This window comes from Gouania willdenowi, chromosome 21 (genome assembly GCF_900634775.1).
Source record: "Gouania willdenowi chromosome 21, fGouWil2.1, whole genome shotgun sequence".
NCBI classification, from domain to species: Eukaryota; Metazoa; Chordata; class Actinopteri; order Blenniiformes; family Gobiesocidae; genus Gouania; species Gouania willdenowi.
This window is the reverse complement of record NC_041064.1, coordinates 23387199-23410878: the sequence shown is the minus strand read 5'-3', so window position 1 is coordinate 23410878 and position 23680 is coordinate 23387199. Positions and strand designations below refer to the sequence as shown.

Sequence of the window (23680 nt, the reverse complement as noted above, 5' to 3'; positions counted from 1 at the left end):
ATGACATTATTCCAGACATAATGATTAAACAAAAATAAATGTATAAGAAGTGTTTTTCACCACTAGGGGCAAGAATATTTTACAGTATCAGAAGTTATCATTAATCTACGATGTTTCAGACTCTACAATCCCTGGTATCGATGGTCTCGTCCACAGCAACAGAACAACTTTATTCCACAGATCTTCTGTAGCTCTGATGAGATGTTTAAACGCTCTGAGCAGGTGAAGCTGGTTAAAGCTGCTGCAGAAATGGACGGAGCTTTACAGACAGAAGTAAAAGTTAAACAAGCACTGGCTTGCCCTGATTTAGGAGTCAGTGAGGATTTGTGTAGTTTTTGGCCAGTTTAGACAGTGTTTGAAACGGCCAGAAAGGGAAGGACATTTCCGCATAAAAAAAACGTTCTTTCCCTCACAGTGATGAAACCCGATTCTGTCCATATCCGCATTCAATAGTAGATTCTGTTTTGTTAGATTGTTAGCGCACTCAGACGTGTGGAGAGAAAAAAAAGAAGAGACTCGCTGTAGCGCATACAAGCGTCTGCCCTGTAACCATCTCTGATTGGCCAGCAGCCCAGGACGGCGGTTCTCGGCAATTCTGATTGGTGAACGTGTATATCACTCAAATGATGGAGATGGGGGGGGGGAAAAACCTCCAGCACCTGAGGTTACGTTATCGCAGAGTTGCTCAATAAGTAACTACTGCAGTAACTAAGAAAGTTACTCAATAAGTAACTAATAAAGGTTATCTCCTTCGGACCCGACGACGTCGTTCGCGGCTTAATTTTTTTGTGTTTTATTTAGGTGAATGTGTTGCTGTTGTGGCAGTGTCTTCAGGACAGACAATAAAGTCTAATCCCCATTTTAACATGATTCTTAATCTCGGGAAATGGATATAGTTCACAGTCTCTTGTGATTTTGTAGCACAAGGTTTTGACAAGTACGTTTGTCTGTCAAACACTTGTTAAACATTTAAACAAATCTTTTTTTGGAAAATGTGATGATGAAAATGCATGATTTTCACTCAAACCATGTACAGTAGGCAAGGGTATTATTCATGTCATATAGCTATTTTCTCTTTCAGGAAGTTAATTCTGGGATTTCTGTCTGTTTTCTGTAATCACAGTAAAGCAGAAGCCCTACAGATCATATAGGCGTCTGGAATTTGTTCATCAAGCCCCTGCACCTCTTTGCTGCCACACATTTGCCCATTAGCCATTTTCCAAATTTCTTCATTTTTTGAAAAGTTTCAAGTTACGTGTTGTTCCAGTCCTCTCCACAATACACTGCACCTAACATTACATTTGGTTCACTTCTGATACTGGGGTTCTTGAGTAAGTAATCTAAGACACCAGGATGTCCTGAAATCGTCCAGCCCCCTTAGCATTGTTCGGTTAGCACAGATGCAAATGCCTTTCAACATGTTGAGAGATCAGTTGGCCCCGTAGAAGTTGAGTGGGACTCCTGTTCAGCCGAGCTGCTTTACTGCAGCATGAACTCAGAACACATGCTGGAAAATGGAAATGAAGCGCTAATGGAATGTAAAGATAATCTAAATATGCTAATCTCTAAACAATTCATAAACATAGACTGCTGCAGCCTGCCATCCACTTACCATCAGGGCTGGCTGTGGAATGCTTTAGCCACAGGGGGGCTAGCAGTAATGGGAGGCTTGTCCTGGATTAATGTGGAGTTATTTATTTCCGATTGAGCAAGTCCCCCTCCCCACCAGACTTCCTCTTCCCTAGCAGTCGTTTCGGGTCTCTGAGCAGTCTTAGGAGCTCTGTAATGCAACATGCCTCGACCAGCGCAGAAAGACCTCCTGCTGGATTCTGGGATATCTTCAACCTTTTACCTGCTCTTAGCTAATTACTTTTTAGGCCCACACTGGCTCAGTAATTGGTCTTGCGCCACTGCCTTCCCTCCCTTAACTGCACAAGTGCAAGTTTGAGTGAATTTTTTTCCCTCCTCCGCTTCATCGTCCTTATTCCCCTGTTTTATATCGTCCTCCAAAAGCCATCCAATTAATATGCTAATGAGCTGATAAATATTTATAGGACTTTAAATTATGCAGAAAGCTTTCAGAGCCCGGTGTGAAATGCGTCGCTCGCAGGACTTCAAAGCCTTGCATTGCTAACGAGGCAGAGGTGGATTTGCATACGGCTTTAATCAGCTGAATACTGATTATGCTTCATTATAGATTTGTGTGTGTGTGTGTGTAGCAGCAGAGTTGGAGGAGGTTGCCTGCTGCACTTGTCGTTTGTTACATTCCAGCATCACAGAGATAGAGGAGAGGGGGAACTTTTCCAGAAGTACAATCTTGGCAAATGAGACACAGAGAAAGAGAGAGAGAGAGAGAGCGAGAAGTGTAAAGAGATGGAAAAAGGGGCAGAGCACTAGGTAAAAAGGCAAGAGCGCAGACGGAGCTGTTCGTCTGGACCCCGTCGGCTTTCCCAGTGCGTTTCTCAGCGTTGCTTAGCGAACCGTACAGCAGACACTGCCACCTCGGCTCGTATTATTGAACTTAGCTGCTGACCGTTGGAGAGTGAAGAAAGGGGAAGGGTGGGAGTAGAGTGCTGGACACCCCGTTGTGGGTGGCTAGGTTTGATAGGCTTACCAATCATGCTGGAACACACAGGTGCAGCAGGAGTAGGTGAGGTTTTACGGTGACCAACTCAGCAAAACCGGTAGTTTGTTTATGCATCTGTGAATCTGCTACACTCAGATGTGTATGTTGGTGATTATCATTGAGCAGTTCTAACAATGTTTTTCTTTGTCTTTCTTTCAGATGTCAAAGTGAATAATCTGTCACAAACTACTAAATGTGCAATGGAAAGTAATGACGGAAACAACGGTGAGTGACTCTCGCTTCTTCCTGACTTTGTTTTTAGTCGTCATTTCACCGCTGGAATCGGTTATGTCTTTCCTTTTTACTCAACAGGTTTTCACTGTAGTTCCGTTTCCATCCAACCAGGGAAACTTCACTGCAGTTTATGCTGCACGTGTTTGATTTTCGTTGTCTGACATGAATGTGCTTCAATGCTTTAGCTATGGACATGTTGTATAACTATATGTCTCTAATTTATGTGAGAGAGCTCCTAATCTAAATAATTAATTTGGTGCTTATTCATCAGCTTTTATGTGAACAGATTTATGCGTTTGGTGCATTGGATCTCACTTCTGATAATTAAGGTTTTTTTTTCTCACATTAGAAAGCTGGTAACTCAAGTCTGAGATTTGTGTTTTTTTTTCCTTTGTGCCAGTATCATAAACATTAGGTTGCTAGTGTAAAACCTTTAACTTTGCCCAAAGGCTGGTTTTAACCCTGTAGTTTTTCTTCTTCTTCTTCAGGAATCCATAGCAATGGATTGGACTTTCAGAGGCAGACAGTGTCAACCACAAGTGCAATCACTAATGCACATGCACAAGCCCTTCTCCATCAGGTAACCAATAGTTCACAAGCGACACTACAGTGTTTGAATGATGTAATTCTACAGCTTTGTGATCTGTGATGGCTTCTGGGTTTAGGGAGAGTGTTTTTTATTAGTCTGAAGGCTGAAGTTTGAACAGAGGTGTTCCCATCAGTGCTCAGACTTGCACCAGCAGAAAGAGTTCAATTAAATCAGCCAGGCACACTCTGCGTTGCCTGGCAACAAGGGAGATTAATCAACCCTGTATGCTAATTAGCTGCACTGTGGTTGCTGGGAAACAGATGGCGGTGAATATGCAAATCTATGCAGAATTTACATGCACTGCATAACAGTTATTTTAATTAGCATCTCAACTCTCTCCTCCTTTTGCTTCAGCTCGTCTCTGTAGGCTGCAGCACATTTAAATACCCACTTTAATGCTGCCGTTTTGATTAAAATTCTTCCCCGTCTAAAGACCCAAGGCAAACTTTTAGGAAAACCATCCAAAAGAGCAGAAAATGTATATAAATGTATTCATTGTTTTAGTGAACTCTGTTAAAACCAGAATTCAATATTTAACAATAGAAAAAACTATCATGATTTTTAATAATGTTACATTTTAAATGTATTTAAATTGGAACCTCATTAAAAAAAAACTTTTAATTGAATTTTGGAAGAAGGAACAAATTCTTCCAACCGCAATCCATGAATCTTCCTATTATTTAGAGCTGCAACTTTTTTAATTAGTCGATTAGTCTTGATTGTTTTTCATTTTTTAAGCACATATTTTGGACTGCTAATTTAACGGACCTCCTTAAATCTTCACACCTGAGAGTTACCCTGTTGCACTGAAACAAATGAATACAATAAAACATGCATCTGTAAAACAATTAGAAGTTAATAAAGCTGTAGCTGGAGGTAATGAGGTTTAAACCAATTACAGAGTTTCTTTCACTTAAAACAAATCCATAAAAGTAGAAGAATGAATAAATACTAACCTTTTTAATGAGGTGGTGCTTTTTAAAGTCCAAACAGTCAAATGGAGCTAAGAGTTAGCATGGCTAAAGGAAATATACATACTGTATATACACACGTATATTTCAGATTCCAGTGCTGGATAATTACCGTAAGCATGATCACAGATTCATTACAGATTAATAAATGTTTTATTATAATTCAGGAGTCACTAAGCTTCCTGAAACTTTGAGCTACTGCATAGGTACTGTATAGTCCGAAGGGCTACCAGTTAGAAAAAAAGCACTTCCTAAATACTACATTTACACGGTTATAGATAAACCACCTTGCATTTAAAAAAATACATCATTTATATCGTTTTATATATAACATACCACTGACTGTACACCAGCTCTGCAACACATTTTTCACAATGTTTCAGTGAAAATAAATATTAAAAGATGGTTGATTTAATATTAAGACTTTATCACCAGTATTTAACTTTACTCAGTACTAACTACATCTTTCATATGTATTTATCTTTGTGAGTTTGAATCTTGGAAAGTAAATCAGATTTTAGATGGAGCTCATTTGGGACAAGAGCTTGTGTGGGCACTTGACATGGTTCATGTGGGCTACCCGGTGGTGACCCCTGTTCTAATTAATATTATCCAGATCACACAGTCAACAATAAAATAAAGAGGTTTACTGTTCAGAATAAATGTCATTATCAGCAGAAATTAAACGCTGGCCACATCAGTAATTCACTGATTATTGCAGTAAACGTGCATAAACGTAACTGAACGTTTGTTTGCTAAGCAAGCTTCTTCCATCATAACTACTAAGAAGAGTCAGGAGATATCTACGTTATAGAATAAAAGCTGGACTTTGCAGAGTTAACACTTCAATAGTTTCACCCGTTTGTTTTTAGTGAAATGTTCCCGTTCCAAACTTTGGAAACTTTAGGAGTTCAACTTTTTTTCTTTTTTGCACCATTCTTCTTAACTAATTACTTGCAGAAGGTAAACGGTCAGAGTGATACTGCCTCCACCCCTCCATGTGAGGTACTGCAGCAACAATTGACCAGGATTTACTTTAAATAACATTAAAACGAAACACTGAAGCAGATTAACTGTTTATAAGTTATATAGGTTATGTTGACTATTCATTGCAGCCTTACTATTGTTTCCATATTAATTCTATGATGTCACTTAACATAAGGAGCAACAAACCATTGTGGCAGTCTCCCTCTAAGTCCCACTTCTCTGCTTCACCTCCATCAGTCTAAGACAGAAGACTCTGGTACTCTTACCACCTCCGTCCAGCAGAGCGTTCTCCCACAAACCCAGCTAATGTTGGCCGGGGGACAGATTGCTGGAGTAAGTGGAGTGATGATGTGCCTTAAGTGCACCACTGATTTTTGTGCCTGAAGCTGGTGTCTCCTGCGTCTGCGTGTGCCTGCAAATCCCTGTGATCGTCAAGCCTATGTCCAAGTTTCCCCTTGAGCAGCCGAGGGCGTGTTTGGACATAGTCTGTGTGCGTGTGCGTGTGCGTGTGCGTGTGCGTGTGCGTGTGCGTGTGCGTGTGTGTGTGTGTGTGTGTGTGTGTTTCTGCACACTCAACATTGAGCCAGTTATGTGACATGTTTCATACACATGTTTCATTGTCGCTAAGGCTTTCAAAGGACCAAACGGCTGTTTGCTGCTGCGCTTTGCAGGAGGGAATGTTTGCCATGCATGTGAATTTGAGTTTGTGAACATCAACATGCTCGTTGGCATTCATGTCTGGCTCAACTGCATCAGTCCTCTCCTCGTGTGCTTCTGAAGGCTCATGAATGTTGTCACAAAGTTTGCACACGGCTTTGATACCACATTGTTTCTGGCACTTTTAATTAGTGATATTGAAGGATCACAATCCAAAAGCAAGAAAATGAAATCACACAAAACTTGCTGTGTAGCTCAAACTTGAGCTCAGGTATCAAAGCCACAGATGTAATCATAGTGGCAACAGTTATTAATTTAAAGAGCATTCTACTGATACTCTCATCACATCTAACTTTCTAACTTCTTTCTCTGTGTCTTTGCTGGCGTCCCTTCAGTTGACTCTGACCCCGGCACATCAGCAGCTGTTGCTCCAGCAGGCCCAGGCTCAGCTGCTGGCTGCAGCCGTGCAGCACACAGCCAGCCAGCAGAACGGCACCACTGGGGCCAGCATCTCAGCGTCCGCGGCCACACCCTTCACCCAGCTGCCCCTGTCCCAGCCCATCCAGCTTGCCCCAGTAAGATTATTTCTCTCTTAAATCAAGGTTATCATATGTTAGGGCTGAACGATTTTGGAAAATAATATAATTGCAAATTTTTTCCTCAATATTGGGATTGCGATTTAATATGCAATAATTTTTTCAAAGGCCTCTTGTCATGTATTTTCAATGAACAGAAGCAATAAATCAATCTGTTTCATAATAAACAATTTCAGATTTATTTAAACTTTAATTATGTACATTTTAAAGCACAGATTACAACAATAAAGCAAACAAATCTGTGGCTTTACTTCTTCAACATTAGGGATGGGTATACTACTATACTACTACTCTATCGATTCGGTATTTTATCAATACCTTACTTTTTATAAATCAATAGAAAAACACAAAATAACAAATCATGAACATCAATCTGTTTATTTTTGAACATTTTTAACAATATGGCACACAAAATAAATGAAAAATACAAAATAAATTGTTCAAAATACAACACTATAAATTTATAAATAAAACAGTAAAAAATATCATATAAATTACTTTTTTATAATAACAAAACACAAAACAAACTAAAACAATACAAATATTCCAATCAAGCATATCAAACAACTTAACAATGAAGAATTGTGCAAAAGGAGAATTAGTGAGCTGTGCCTCTGATGGCTGTGACTGCACTGACAACAAGGCTAACTATGTTCATTTACCCCTGTTTTACCATATTAACTCGCAACGTTTTAGCTGTAAGATAATATATGATCGCAAGTCACTACTCGAACTAAACGTTGTCAGCAGCCGAGGCACGGTAGAGGCCGATGTGCGGGGGAACCTACGCAGCCTAGGACTGCTATGCTGAAACGACCCAGGGGCCCACGAAGCAGTGGGTTTACCTGCCAGCACTCGCCGCCACTGGAGCAGACAGAGGCGGCACGACAGACGGCAGAAGCGTGACTGCCGCGGAGGACTATCGGCTAGGCTAAAGGCTAAGTCGTGGAGAACCCTCATCTGCTTCTGCTGCTCTGGTTCAGCCTTATTGTATGGTCATGTTCATGCTCTAGCTTTCCTTCATGCAAGGTTAAATCCTTTGTAAAGGTTTTGTTAATTTTGCCCAGAAAGAACTCATAAGGAATGCATCTTCTGATGGAAGATGTGTCCTTCCTCATGAGAGAACTCGTAGGGATACATCAAAGCAATTACCTCTGAGGAAGACTGACATTTGACAGTCAAAACATTTCTGGAGATAATATTTCCTGTAAGAAAGCTTGTCTAAATAAATGGAATCACAGAATCAACCAATGAAAACGGGAGTTAAAAATGAAGATTTTGCGTAAAATATTATTTTAAAAAAGAGAAAAAAACTAATTCATGTGGAAAACACGGAATTTGAAAAAATGAAAACTGAATTTGGAAAAAAATAAAATGGATTTCATTGGGCTCTATATAATAAAAAAAGAAGACAAAATGAACTTACTGGAGGTTAAATCCTTTCCTTTCACTGCACAGTTATCTCATTTATCTTTAGCTTCTTTGGGATTTCTTTTTCTTTTCTAATAATTCTGGATATTAATAATAATTTCATTCAGCAGTTACAGCAGCAGAATCTAAGTCTGCCACAGTTTCTCCTGGTTCAGCCTGGCCACCACATCGCTACGCCACTTCAGGGCGCTCAGTTCATCATCTCACCAACACCGCAGACCCAACAAGGTCAGTAACGCGCAAATTGAAGAGGGGAAATGTATTAAAGGTGTTGCATTTCTTTACTTTCTTGTGATCCACCCCTCCGTCTGCCACTCTTCAGGCATACTGCAAGCCCCAAGTCTTTTAAATCAACTACCTCAAAGCCAAGCCAACCTCCTGCCGACCCCACCAACCATCACCCTTGCAACTCAGGTTGGTTATGATGCAAGCATGTCTTCCACACACTCAAGACAGGTTTACACGCTTTAAAGTGACCGTCTATAGTGCAAGTTTGCTGCATGAAAATCAAAAGTAATCTTTTTAAATTTGTTTTAAGCTTGTATTATTTCTCTTAAAAAAAAAGTGTGATCTAATGAAAACGCAACACTAAATCAAAATCTGGCTTTTAAGGGGACATATTATACCCATTTCTCACCTTTTAAAACAGTTCCTTCTGGTCTAAATGACATATCTGTGCTGGAGTTTAGTCAAAACATAACATGAATCAAGCAACAGGGTGAGTTTTATGACCCTGTATAAACAGCGCTTTCAGAGCGCGCCGTTTTCCTCCCCCTCCTCCCGCCCCTGTCTTCCGCGGGAGACAATGCAGCCAATTCAACTTGTGATGTCACAAACTAAGAACACTTGAAACGGAGCACTTTTCTCTGTGTTGTAAGACTTACACAGACCACAAACAACGGACTGGATGGTTTTATTTCACATTTTGTGTGCCGGTGGACACTCAAGTTACCTCAAGTGTTCACAAACACTGCGAAAGTGGATTTTTCATAATATGTCAGCTTTAGAGCTTTCAAGGGTGTGTGTGTATGTATGTATATGTATATATATGTATGTATATGTGTGTGTGTATATATATGTATATATGTGTATGTATATATGTGTGTGTGTATATATGTGTATGTATATATGTGTGTGTGTATATATATATGTATATATATATAGTTATTGTAATTCACAGCTTTGATACGCCACATCCGATAAGGAATATTTGATTAAAGCTAATCAGTCTCTCCCATGTTTCTTCAGCCTGCCACCCCAACTCGCACAACAGCAGCAACACCTAACCAGGGCATGCCTCACAGTCAGACCCCGCCCAAACGTTTGGATACTCCCACTCTGGAGGAGCCCAGTGATCTGGAGGAGCTGGAGCAGTTTGCAAAGACTTTCAAACAAAGACGCATTAAACTGGGCTTCACACAGGTTTGTGTTGGTCAGTTCAAGGCACAGTCATCGGTGTGGCCTAAAAGTTTCTGAATGTATTTTGCCATCTTGAATTGTCTCAAAGCATCATGGCTTGAAGACGTGTTGTGGTTCAGCAGCTCATTATTTGCAATGAAGCCACATTGAGTTTGCTTTTACATTATATATAAGTAGAGCTCAACCGATTCAGGATTTTAAGGCTGATGCCGATAACCGATAAATCAGCCTATACTGATAAACCCTAAAATGTCTGATATATGAAAGAAGAACATTGATATACACAGGATATGTGGTGTACATGAACACAAATTCTATAATATTCATAATGTGATTTAAGACAAAGAAAGCAGAACATTACTTCATTTAAATTAAGGAACTATCATTAGCAACACATTCTAGTTGTCAACATAAGCTCACTGATAAGAACAGGCAAACTGTAAACAATGAACTACTGCACCGCATTTCTCCCAGTGTCATCACGTTAATTAATTACATTAGTTGGAACCTTTTTTAAATTATTTTAATGATTTGACTACAGTGAAACCAACTGTTTGTGTTTATGATGCCATAGTGACATGCTGTAATGGACATTGTTGAAGGCTCACAACTACAAACTAAATGTGGAGCTAAATTTCCAGCTGGAAAGTATTTGGCTATCAAAAAAGAGGAGGAAGTAAAACATACAAGGAAGAAAGTGATTCAATGCCTGCAGATCCAGGCACTCTCGGTCCCCGTTTGTCAGTGACTTTATCAGCATTCCCATCATCAGTCATTAGCGCCTCTGCACACAGAAAAACACTACCTGTACTCTGATATTCTTGATCTAGTTAACTCTTAAACATTCTCCTATGTCCTGTTTTAATGCAATTCACTCTGTGTATTTACCCAGGGGGATGTTGGCCTGGCTATGGGGAAGCTTTATGGAAACGACTTCAGCCAAACGACCATCTCACGCTTTGAGGCCTTGAATCTGAGCTTTAAGAACATGTGCAAACTCAAGCCATTGTTGGAGAAGTGGCTTAACGATGCAGGTTTGTCCCTAAGCTCTCTCATTGGCTCAGCCACTCCCACAATGGCTTCCTGAAGTCGTAATCTTCCCTGGGATGTGACATTTTGAGTTGTGCTTCTTTACAACATGAACGTCGTCTTTACCTTCCACCTGTTGTTTTGTGTCGGTGCTGTTTGTGCAGAGAACCTGACGTCTGACCAGGCCCTGTCCAGCCCCAGTGCCCTGGGCTCCCCAGGCTTGGGCATAGAGGGGCTTAATCGCAGACGGAAGAAAAGGACCAGTATCGAGACCAACATTCGAGTGGCCTTAGAAAAGAGTTTTCTGGAGGTAATTGAGTGTTTTATATTGAAGTGTCATAATTGAGAGAAATACATAAATGTTCAGAGTACAAATTCCACTGCTTTTCCCAGTAAACCTTGGAACTCGACTGTACCAACATGAGACAGGAGCCACAACTATATAAACATCGTCCCCACAATCATGAAATTCCTGGAAATGTTATGGAATTTGAAAAAAAAGATTTTACAGTCTTGAAAAGTCATGGAGTAATTTACCTGTTTTGGAAATATAGCCTATTTTATTTTAAAGCTAGGGTAGGCGATTTTCTCCAGATATACTTTTTAAGTTTTTGGTTGAAGTTGTCTTAATGTCCTGACATAAATTAAGATCTTATGTGCTCTAAAAAGGAACGAAGGCGGAGCCATCGGGGATGCAACATTCAGAATCATGCTAGCTTTTGAAAATCACCTACCCTACCTTTAATGTTTAAAATCCAACCTTTACTTTTACTATGGGACGTTAAGCAAGTCCCTTAACCCTAAGCACATTGTGTTGTACATCGCTTTGGCTAAAAGTGTCTGGTAATTGAAATTGTAATCTTATAATTTTATAATTAAACATGGTAACACTTAGTTGTTATTGTTACATTCAATAGCTGATGCATCGTTATTTACAAAATATTGCAAAATGGGTGTCAAAGGCAATTGCACCATTGTACGATGCTATATGATAGGTGATGGACACAATTTGCATTCCCTGTGCCACATTTTGGCTACTAACCGTGGTACACTGTCAGACCTCTGTTACACTCGTACACTGGAAAGGCCTGCTCATTTTTGCACTCTAATGGTCTTGAATAGATCTTAACGGTTCAGAAGGATGTCATTGAAATGTGGTCAAATATTTTGGAAAAGTTTTGAAAAATCATTGTGTAAAAAGTGTGGGAACCCTGTATAAAGTTGAAATTTTAATTCTGTTATTAAGGGGCACTTAGATGTGAACAGTCTGTGAGCTAGGAGATGTAAAACACTTGGTTTCCTCAGCTCAGTGCTGACAGGGAATCCCTGGCTTTTTTGCCTCTTCAAGCAGAATCAAAAACCTACCTCTGAGGAGATCACGATGATCGCTGACCAGCTCAACATGGAGAAGGAGGTGATCCGGGTGTGGTTCTGCAATCGGCGACAGAAGGAGAAGAGGATCAACCCCCCGAGCAGCAGTAGTAGTATAGGAGGCAGCACACCCATTAAAACCATCTTTACCCCCAGCAGCCCGTTGGTGAGGACGAGCACACAGAGCTTTATCTTTCAAACCTTTCTGCACCAGCCTGTGCAGTCTGTTTGATTTGTGATTATTTATTTTTTTGTGTTGAGCAGGTGGCCAGCACTGCAAGCCTTATGAACAGCCCGACTATTAACACGGCCACCACTCTGACTGTAAACCCAGTGATGCCTCTAACCAGCACCAGCGTCTCTACGCTGTCCTTCACAGGTGTGTACGGGTCACACCGTTAAAAAGGTTTGGACGGGTCCAGTTTGGAAAAATTAGTCATCATTAACAACGTATTATTTACAGTTAATGAATGTCTCTTTTATAAATCATGTTTCCAATGAAATATTAGGCAAAGCATTCAGTAATAAATAATAAATAAAATAAAACCTAATAGATTATGTCAGAGGTGTCAAACTCATTTTAGTTCAGGGGCCAAATATGGATACATTTGATCTCAAGTGGGCCACAGAGGTGGGGAATTTAACAATTTCCACATTAGTGCTACTTTGCATTTCCATGTATAAATGATATAAAGTACCGTAATTTGAAGCGCACTGTTATATGGACCGCATTGCAATAATTGAGCAATTTTCTAAGAAAAATCCACACAAATGCCGCATCCTAACATAGGCACTCTATTGGCTGATGAGGGTGCCCTTCAGACAACTTGGCCAAACAGAACGGGCAGGTAGGCAGGCTGCTGCACTCAAGTTAGGTTTCACAGAGATTTTTGTGTTTTGTTTCAACTTATAAGTTTCCTTTATTACATGAAGGCTCCTCATCACTGCCCCACGTCTACATATCAGTCCATTTACAGCTTTTTATGGTCACTTGTTACTGGAACCAGTCTGATACATTGCTTCATCCGCTCTTCTTAACGTGAACTATCGCGGAGCGGTCACAGCGAGTCGGACTCAGTCAGAATATGGACGTGATCACTTCTGAACAAATCCAACGTGGTGATTTGGCAACTTCATGCTGTTATGCTACTTTTACAAACTGCTGACTATTGTAGACGGAACGGAGATGTTCTGATCTCCGCTCCGTCAGTCCGTCTGTCCTTAAGGAAGCGTCTCCATCAGCCTCAGTCCAGAGCACTGATCAATCCTGAACAAACCTAATGCAGTGATTTAACAATTTTATTCTGTTTATTCTTCTATTACAAACTTCATCCACTCTCTCTCTCTCTCTCTGACATCATTTCTCTGCGTCGTTGCCATGATGACTGTGTTTGCAACAAAATGTGTTTGACAAAATGAGTGATCAGACTGATTCAGTGGTAGCACGAACGATTTAGTGTTAACAGTTTCATTGTTCCACTTGGTCTGTTGTGACGGAGCTCAATTTTATGGCGGCATGAAGCTTGAAAACCGGGAAAAATCCACAAATTAGCTGCGTCATTGTTTAAGCCGCAGGGTTCAAAGCGTGAGAAAAAGTAGCAGCTTATAGTCCAGAAATTACGATATCAAAGGCAACGTCAATATCCAAGCAATAGGTGACAGGTAGTGACTGTTTTTTTTTTTAATTTGAGGGTTGAGCAGGATTTTGGAAAAATGTGGTTTCTTTCACAATTTGAGTAAAAAATAGACTTCCAGTGTGTTATACAAGCATGAGAAAGCCGCCAACCCCTGCAAATATTGTAGAGTTTCACTGAATATGTGACAAATTTAATGAAACTTCAATTGAATAATTGTGATGTTCTACTTCCACATAAAACTGTTAGAATGTTCTGTTTATTTAACGTCTGTTATTTTGCATAGCTGCCAATATTTATGCTTGGATATGATTCAGTGATTTAAAAATACTCTCAATTTCTGCTTAATTTTAATGAATATTTCCCATTAAACGCTTCTATTTTTTTTATAATTGCCAAAATTCCTGAGCTTGAGTGGCCATGGAAATTTTCCAGATATTTCACGCCCCTTTGCAACCCCACTGAGATATCCACAACTAAATTATTTGGTAATTTACATCATTTTCTCAGCCATTTTTACTTTTCCCTGTGGGCCGATTTAGATGTTTAGAGAGCAGGGTTTGGCCTCTGGGCCTAGAGTTTGACACATGTAGATCAGGTGAAACTAAAAGAGTGATGTTTTTGTTTGTTTTTTAATTAAATTTTTACTCTCCGCAAAATAATTTTGTGGACTCGATTGGAGACACGTATGTTCCGGCTTCTGCCTCTGGGCCTTGACTTTGACATGTGGGTTAGGATATGTGCTTGTGTTTTATTACTTTTACAAGAATGAAAGTGATTTGGATTAGATGGCTCATGCATTCACACATTAACATAGTTTCACTGTTTAATGTTAACTTTGCTTTGTGTCCAATAAGGCACAACAGTTGGAGCCACAAACACTGCATCCGTCATCTCCACTGCACCCATGGTCACCACGGTAACCAGCTCCCCATCCTTAAGCCCCTCACCAAACGCCATCCACTCCACGACTACAGAGAATAAAGCTGGCCACCACGGCCATATGGTGTTCACCCAGGCCCCCACGTCCTTAGCCAACACCCTGGGGACGGGGCAGGTAATGGTGGCGACGTCGGGGCTGACGGCAGCGCTCCAGAATGCCGCCTCCTCCCAGTTACCCACCACCGCCAGCTTTGCAGCCATGGCTGCTGCTGCAGGGCTCACCCCAGGACTATCCCAGTTCACGCCAGGGTTAGTACTCAAACGTCTCCCTGTTTTAGATTTGAATGGGTCCACTGCTGGTTTTTGGAGGCGAGAGAGAATGTTAGTAATTCCTTTCATTACAGGTGGAGAATATAACAGTGTTTTAATTTTCAGGTACAAAACTGGTAGCAGCTTATGTAATTAATGTCACCCTTTGATTTATGTTCTCTATAACCAAATCAGGCCAGTTTACAGATTAACAAACAAAACTCTTGTCAAATACAATAAATGAGGTGACATTTAGTTATTATTGTGTGTGAACACACGTACAACAAAATGCCTAATAACCTAAAGTTCAAGGAAGTATTAATCAAAGTGCTGAAAATGTCACTTTGACTCTAAAGTCACCTATTTAACAAAACAACAGTTTCATGAAAATATTTGGTAATTTACATTATTGCACTTATGTTAATCATAATCGGTGCTTTTTTGAACAGTATCAGTCCACGCTCTGCATCATTACCTCCGTTCACAAAGCTGGAGTTGGTTTAACTTGTGTAAAATGGGTTGGTGTGTTCCGCTGACATTCCTAGTTTTTGTTTTAAACTTTTTCCAAACTTTACTGTAGCGGCTGGCTGTGGGTGTGATGAGAAGCTGAACTTCTACTAAGAGTTCCATTAATGGGAAAAGTGATATTTGTGCTGTTCTCCGCCCACAAGTGCAAAACAGATGTGCATTCACAGCCCAGGAGGGCCCTGTGGTTTAGAAAGACTGGAGTAGAAGATGGCGTCCTAACGCCACGATACATTTATTAAGGAAGAATAACAGATTAATCCCAATTCTCTCTATTTGGTGGATAGTTCATACAGGAAGGAGAAGAATAAACAGATAACATGGTTGTGTGATTTTTAAAGTCGCATTGATGTGTTTTAAACTCTCTCGTCTATTGTGTGTGTGTGTGTGTGTTTAGAGGCGCCCTGCTCAGTCTGACATCTGGTGGCCTCAGCAGTGCCCTCAGTCCTGCCCTAATGAGCAACAGCACCCTGGCCACCATTCAAGGTAGGCACTGACGATAGATACATTGGTAATTGTCTTTGAAAGTTTAAGATTTACGGGGAACCTGTAATTAAGAGTTATGCAGGTTTTTAGTCCTAATGATTTGTATTAGTTGTAACTGGTTAACTTAAACCTTAAACCCATATTTGATACATAGGACTCTTTTTGTTATATTAAGGTCATTACATTTGAAACACAATTTGTTAGACCTGATAGTTGAGGTTATGAAGTTCAGATGGAACTGAATACCAAGTGAAATGTTTCAGGCAACATAAATTAATATTTGTACCAGGTTTTCATAGACACAGACTATGTAAAGTTCCCTTAATGTGGGTTTAATAAGTGATAACAATTCAACATAATATTTAGACAAGGCCGCAAACAGTCCTTGAAGTTCTCGTTACCTTGTTAACCAAACATTGATGAAATTTGTCTGCCTCAAAGGATATTACTGCAGCAGGCTACTCTCTCTCTCCCTCTCTCTCAATGTGCAAACTCGCCCACCAATCTATGCGCAGCAACAGCAGCAACGTTACAATACAGTGAACTCACAGCAGCTCAAACAAGCCGTTTATCAGCCTAAAACACGGAGGCTGCTGCAAGGGCAGCGCGCACACAACAACAACTCATGTACTACAGAGTTCTAGTGTAACAATTACAAATCAAACATAATGTAAATCAAGCAGCGGTAATTACCTCTCAAGCAGAAAAGTCGCCATGTCCTTCTTCTACTCCTCCGGACCATAGACTGTAAAAAGACTTATCTCCAGGCACACTACCCATGAGCATTGTTGTGTTTTGGCCACGGCAGGTCACGCTACTGCGATCACACACACTTCTAATCAGCTGGTGTAAATAAGTGTTCATATGAGCTTAAACGTTGAGGTATCTGCTCATGGAGATGCTTGACCAAGTGGAAGGGGGCAGGGGCTGTGATCAACAGCTGTCAGACAATCCATCAAACACAATCCTGGCCCTGATTGGTTCTTTTTGCTCGGTCGCGGTGCATTCCTGCAATCTGCAGCAGGTGGGACTCAATGAGCCTGTTTTTTTTACCCACAAACTACTAGTTTTATGTAATGCTGTCCTTACATTGTGACAGCTTTAGCAAATATGACAAAAAATCACTTTTATAAGATTTACGAACTGCACCTTTAAGTTGGGAATTGTTTTATTTTTTTATTTGTCATTTTTATCGTTATTGAGATAAATACCAGAAATTATTGGTATAATTTCTGGTATATTACTATATACTAATATATAGTAATTATTTTAATTTTGTATTTTCTCTGTTTAATTCTGTGTCCTGTTGATATGGGTTCTGTTAGTTTTAACCTGAAAATCAGATCTCTTCTTTTTCACCATGTCTTTTCCTCCTCTCCATCTTCTTTTATCTTCCCCACAGCTCTTGCATCTAGCGGGATCCCCATCACGTCCCTGGATGGCAGTAACCTGCTGTTTGCCAACATGTCTGCGGGGAGCACTCCAAACCTGGTGACCACACCACTCTTCCTCAACCCTCAGAACCTGTCGCTGCTCACCAGCAACCCCGTCAGCCTGGTGTCGGCCGGAGGCGGTGGAGTGCAGGTCACGGCCGACGCCCACCACCAGGTGTCGGCGGCCGGCGTCCCCGTGCAAGCCTCCACCATCACCACTGCCTCCAAGGCCCAGTAAAGTCCCTGAGCAGCCCCCTCCCCCTTTCTGATGCGGAGCGCTACAGCTGCTGCACCGTGTGAATGGGAGACTCAGTCATTCACTAACCATCATTGTATCTACCCTTATTTAATCCTTATGCTGCCACCAAAAAGAAAACCACTTCACTCGAGGTTTGGGTTTGACTCCTTGATTTTTGTTTTTCTCCCTGTTTTTAATTTTGATTCTTTGATGGTTTCCGCCCACAAACAGTAGCCTGACACACACTGTTGTTGTCAACCCGTCGCTCTTCGTCACCCTCGGCCCGTGTTCGGTGGGGGAAACACGAGCTAATACCTTCAAAGACTTCACTTTTTGTACATATATATCTTCTTGTTTCAGGTCAGAATTTTCTCTGAAACGCTTCTAACCAAAAACAACAAACTTTCTTGAACGTTTGAACTGATTCACTGATGTACGACTAATTTCACGTTATCACTAACTGGGGTTTGTGGGTCACCTGATCGGGGATTTTTTTTTTCTTCTTTTTTGGACAGGCCTTGATGTAAATCATATCAAAGTTATATTTTAGAGACTTTTTTCATTACTGTCTATATTTTTTGACATTTTCAGAACTTTGTAAGTCTAATATTAAGTTAAATTTTAACTATCACTTTTTAATCGTGGTTATAAGGCTTTAAAAACATGTAATAAGTGGCCGATATAAAGGTTATCATTGCTTTAAGAGTTGGAGGGACTTGCCAAGTCACTCCAAGTCTCTCTTTTGGAAACACTGAGTTTTACGGTTGGCTTTGGCCGCTTTGTCGGTGTGGATAATGAACACTGACAGAACATGACTGAAAACGTTACAATGAGAGCTTTAACAGGCGCTGCGGACATGCAACCCCGTGTCTAATCGTTGGCAACGCCTTGGTTTGCGATTTTTCTGTAAAGCCTAAGTTGTGTTGGGATGTTGTTGCGCACGCCGGACTGACCGACCAGGCTGTTCCTGGAGGTCCAGTCACTGCTTTCCCACGATGGCGTCGATTGAGGATGAATATTGTAGTGCTTTTTTGTTATGTTTTGTTTGTTTTTTTTTATTGGTAGTACCGTCGTATCTACTTGTGCACAGTATCTGTACCAAAAAACTGGATTGATGAGCTGCAGTCTGCCTGTGTGCAACGAGTGGAAATCTGTCTTTCTGTTTGGTCTGCAGTTTGTTTGACTGGGCGTTCCTACTTTTAAGATATACCAAAAATATTTGTCCAGTAATTGCTGTGTGTAGTGGGTGTAGCTTAGGGTAGTGGATATATTTATGAGGACAGAAGCTCTCGTCATCGTCAACAGAATCTACAAATGCAATATTCTGAATTTTTTCCAAAGATTAATTTTTTTAAGTTTAATTTGACAAAGAGTCCCACCATTCAAGGTTGAATTGGCAGCACAACTGACCTGAAGCTGGAGGTTTATTTCTTTTTAACTACTAGGCCTCATTCTCTGATCTGTTTTGGTAGCAGCTCCAAACTTTTCTAAAGCTTTAGCTTTTTTATTTTTTTTTTAAAACGTTCTTTTTGGGGTTTCTTTGCTAATATGGAGCCATAAGACAACAGCTTGAACCAAAGTGGATTTCTTCTGTCGCTGCTGTGCCGTCTAAGCACACAAATGGAGGCTGACACCAGCTTGTTGAGTCGCGGTTCCTCTTTTAACTTTAGCTTTGGTGCTGCTGGTTGATAACTGGTTTGTTCTTTGGTGTTGGTTTGAGCTCATTGGGCTGTGCTTTATGCACTCCTTTAAAAACTCACACGTCCCCTGGTTGATTCTGATGTTTCTCGATTTGTTTCTTTTATCGGTGCATCGCTCATGGCATAGAAACATACAATTATCGTTTTACTCTCTGTGGCTGCTTCTCTGTAGACCACATGCTGATTTGCTACATTTTCAGTAAAATGTGCCTGGTTTCATTTCCATTGTCAGTCCGGATTGTGTTTTGCTGCTGCGTGAACCACACGTTACGTAGCTGCACCTACACTTCCAACTGACCTTTGTCTTTTTATCAGCGTTTACCATAATCTCAGTAAAAGTAACTCCAAATTAGACTCCATTCCTAAAACAGCATCCAAACATCTAATATTAGTAGCCTCACAGTTGATCTGCTTGTAGTTCATTTACCTTCAGTAGTATTTGAGCTTTCTTAACGGTCTTCTTTCTACAATTTCTCAGAAGTGTTGGTTCGCATTAAACTTTCTCTGAAATCAACTTTAAACTTAAATGTATCTTTTAGTTTGCAACATTTACGTATTATTACGTACAAATACTGGTTAAGCCAAAATGTAAATGACTAAAACACAGCGATCTACAGCTGATGTCACTCGTAGCTTTATACGTTCATCCTGGTTCTAATCAGAATTTAGTTGTTTTTTTTAAACGTTTGGCCTCCGCTCAGCGCCACAGCTTTATAATCGGCTTGTGAAGGAGACTGTTTGGCCGTAAAGAGCCTAAAATGGTGAAAATTCAGCCTTTCAAGACTAAAGCGCTAATTTAATCTTCACTCTCTATTTCTGTTGACTTTGACTGAATATACCTCAGCGGCCCTTCAAACATTAGAAGTTTCTGCGTAGAAAGAAATGTGTAGAATGTATTTGTAACTTACCATACATAGGAACCATGCATTTACATGAGAACCTACTACTGCTCGTCTCTTGTACGACTATTTATGGGGTATTTCCAGGTGTATTTGTTTGTTTGTGTACTATTTTGAGATCCTTTTTTTTTTTTTTTTTTTTTCTTTGCCAAAGTACACGCCTTTTTCTCTCTGCAGCTCGCTGACTCGCCTTCGCTCCACGTTTGGAGACCACGAGCAGCCCGAGGGGCTCAGAGCAGCTCCAGTGCCGTTTTTAGTTACTTTAAGACAAACCTGTTGCCGTGGGCACCAAAGGATGTTACTGAAATATTTATCTGAGGAAAGAATTAGAGAAATGATCTTTTCTTAACTCTATACAAATAGATATATATATAAAAAAAACACTTGTAAGATATTCATATTTTATATTTGAACCAGTATGTTATCAAGCCTGAATGTAGTGTTTATCATGTTTTTCCCAAAAAAAACAAAAAAAACTCCCCTAAATTTTTTTTTAATTATTTTTATTTTAAGACCAAAAAAAAATTGCCAACTGGAGCACGTGAGCTTGTTAGGAGACCGAAACGTGATCTTAATCTTTTTGATATCTTTCGGTTGTTTTCATATTTGATTTGCTGTGCTGTCTTTCACAATCATTTTATTTTTTTTTAGATCTATATTTTTTTTCATATTTACATTATGACTTAAACTGTTGTGTAGTGTGTGTGAGATCACTGGCTTTGTTAGTTGGACAAAGATGATTAACATTATCGTTTATGCCTTATCATTCTGTAGAGACATGAGCATTGTAGCATTGCTGTTCTGTGTGTGTGTGTGTGTGTGTGTGTGTGTGGTCACTGAAATAGGACGGGGTACTTTGGGCATTTTGGAGCATGAGTTGACGTGTTTTTTTAGGTGTAACTCAGACAGGTTGGGTTTACCTTTGAGAAAAGCTTTACTAATAATTCCAGCAGGCGTGTGTGTGTATATGTGCGCGTTTGTGTGTGTGTGACATTTAAAGAGAAAAATGGGAGGTGCAGCCTGCAAATGTTGAACTTCTCCATCTTCCAGTGACTTTCTGGAGGGTTTGTTTCTGCTGATTGGTGAGAGGTGAGCTTTTTGGTTTGTTTTGGTACAGCCACACACTGTAGTAGTGACTCTGTGTTCTTCTGATTCTGTCCACTTGGCACTGATTCCGCTGGATGCCGCTGTTTCCGTTTGTTATTCATATGAAACGTGCATCGATTTGTGTGTACACTATGTTGACCCATCACGCTGATGTTTTTAAGGATGGAGCACCAGTAAGGCAGAAGGAAGCTGTCGTATACCTCATTTCTAACTCAAGACTGAGTGAAACCTGCTTTAACCGATAATGTTTGAAGAAGAAAAAAATGGTAAAAACAATGAAAATATATAAATTATGGCGTTTCCACTGGTGGTATTGGCTCTAATCGGCTCGGCTCTATTCTGTTTTTGCGTGTTTCCACTGGGGAAAAAGTACCTCCTGGTCTAGTGAAAATGTGACGTAGACACTGATTGGTTCAGAGAATCATCACAGCGTAGAGTCATCAACTCACGCACAGAGACGAAGCATTTGGCCACCATTGGTTTTTGTTGGTGATCTTGTGAGGATGGCAGTAAAACAAAAGTGCAATCCATGGAGTCTGTCAGGTTGGTGCTCAATGGAAACGTTCCTGAAAAACAGTATCGGGTCCTGAAAGCGAGGAGTGCGGAGCCGTCGAGAGCCGATACCGCCAATGGAAACGCTCCATTAGTGTCAGAGGAGAAGCCCGCCAATACCTGCAGGACACAAAGCTGCCACAGGGGGGAGACAGAATGCACGCCTGTACTCGTTGTTGTGCAGTTTTCTGATGTATAGTGCACTTGTTAATTTTAGAATAAAGGTTGGGGATTTTCTGGATTATTATTATTACGGTAACTTGGAAACCCCACTATTTTCTTTTGATTTCTGTATTTTCACTCTGAGCAGTTTACAGGCATGCGTCCAACCAAAGACTTCCTGATGCGGTTGTATTCCAAACTAATAGTCTCCTTCCCTTCCATTCTCACCTCACTGCTCAGCATCATACAGAGTTTTTGTGCCTGTGGGTTGGGGTGGGGGTGGGAGGAGGACAGGGGTGGGCTGGTGGGCTTCTCTGACCGTCACAGCGGTGTGTGGTGATGTTTGTTAATACACACTGAGGGTCCATCCTGTGCTCAGGACTCTGCATGTCTGCTCTGTGGTGCGTAGGGTGTTTCTCTCAAGGACTGCCTCACCTGTACACTGAAACCCCTGCTGTCTCCAGGAATACACATCCCTTTTTCCCCTCCTTCTTCTTCATTTCTTCACTCTAGACTCTGGTCAGCTTGTGACACTATGCATCATGGTCCTTCACTCTGCATGGACTGTGTCATCCCGGTGACACTTAAACGCTTTAACTCCCAGTGAGGTTGCAGGACCTCGCCAGCGCTATCCCAAAGCAAAAATCCAAATATTTAACTTTTTGACAAATGCAGATACCAAAGAAATCTCTGTCATGTGTGTCTCTGTCGGGTTTTTATTTCCTCCTCTGGTTCTCTTCCACCCTGCAGCATGTGTATTAAGAGACAAACCCAGCACTGGCTTTAGTCCTTGCCTCAGTAATTCCAAAGCTTAGATGTATATTTTGGTATATTTCTGAGATGGGGGGGAAGAAAAAGAAACATATTTGTTGAAAGCGTCATTGTGATCTTTTGGGTTTTTTTTTTTCCTCTCTCACAGCATGGAACTAACTGCAGAACTGTCTTACTTATGGTAGGTTAAATAAAAATAGTATTTTTGTATGTTTTTTTGGGTGTGTCGTGTGTGCGATTATCAGTTGACAGCCCAAGTGACCAGCCAGAGTAAAACAACTACCCATGTACATAACGGATTGTGCGTGAAGAGTTTGTAAACACATTTCATGTGGGGAAGCTTGGGCTCCGCTTAAAGAATGTGTCCTCGCTTTCCCGTTCTGCAGTCTGCTTTTATTCATCGTTTCTACAGAAATCGAATGTAAAGAGTTTTGGTTTGTACACATTACTGAGTGTCACCCTGCTCCGAATAAACAAGCAAAAAAAGAAATAAAAAATACAAAAAAAATGGCCTCCAGTGCTGTTGGCATGGAACTGAGCGACTGTAGGAGTTTTGAGTATGTGAATCAGGATACATAGTAGATTTTTGATGCATTTGTCTGCTGTATTTTTTGTTTTGTTTTTATACACAAAGCTAATCTTTTACTGTAAATGTACAGCTCTCTTTTGTTGTAAACATCATTAAACCATTTTCCAAGTGTTTTGCATGTTACTTTGTCAAAGATTGGACCCCAAATAATCAGTGGAATCTCACTGAGCTGAAGTTGTTATAGGAGGAAGTGATGCTTGTTTGAATGGCACCACAATAAAAAAAAAAATATTGAGACAATGCCAAAAATAAAGAGAAATACTGATGTCCAGAGCGAATGCGTCTGCTGCATTCTGCCACTAGAGCAGGGGTTCCCAACTGATCTCTCCCTGGGACTCAGATTTTGCCACGGTCATTAAATTGGGGCCCACCTTTTTTTCTTAATTCAACAATATTTAGTTTTTCAAAAATAGTTGTTGAAAACAATCTTTTTTGAAAGCATAAATCTATAAATTGGCCTGTGTAATATGCATTTCACAGCAT

General features: G+C 40.5%; 1 protein-coding gene across 3 annotated transcripts; it reads left to right on the top strand.

Annotated features, from left to right (window-relative positions):
• The first annotated feature begins 2585 nt into the window (after window positions 1–2585).
• pou2f1b (POU class 2 homeobox 1b) lies at window positions 2586–23307 on the top strand. Of its 3 annotated transcripts, none has more exons than XM_028436003.1 (15): window positions 2586–2650; window positions 2786–2851; window positions 3349–3440; window positions 5645–5740; window positions 6460–6639; window positions 8202–8319; window positions 8414–8505; window positions 9340–9513; window positions 10403–10544; window positions 10695–10849; window positions 11888–12076; window positions 12175–12289; window positions 14402–14735; window positions 15658–15746; window positions 17149–23307. In XM_028436003.1, exons 1-15 carry the CDS (start codon window positions 2620–2622, stop codon window positions 17415–17417), a joined length of 2142 nt encoding a protein of 713 aa, XP_028291804.1. In that variant the 5' UTR covers window positions 2586–2619; the 3' UTR covers window positions 17418–23307. The 3 variants fall into 3 exon arrangements, with proteins under 3 accessions (XP_028291804.1, XP_028291802.1, XP_028291805.1); XM_028436001.1 differs by having other exon boundaries at window positions 8199–8319; XM_028436004.1 differs by lacking the exon at window positions 5645–5740 and having other exon boundaries at window positions 8199–8319.
• Window positions 23308–23680: the final 373 nt, after the last annotated feature.

What these genes read in the sequence shown, in the direction of transcription:
- pou2f1b (XM_028436001.1), top strand. Translation starts at nt 2,620, where the DNA reads ATGCTGGAACACACAGGTGCAGCAGGAGTAG. An exon ending in CCGGGGGACAGATTGCTGGA is followed by an intron (nt 5,741 to 6,459) that starts GTAAGTGGAGTG and finishes GCGTCCCTTCAG; the next exon opens with TTGACTCTGACCCCGGCACA. An exon ending in AACACCGCAGACCCAACAAG is followed by an intron (nt 8,320 to 8,413) that starts GTCAGTAACGCG and finishes GCCACTCTTCAG; the next exon opens with GCATACTGCAAGCCCCAAGT.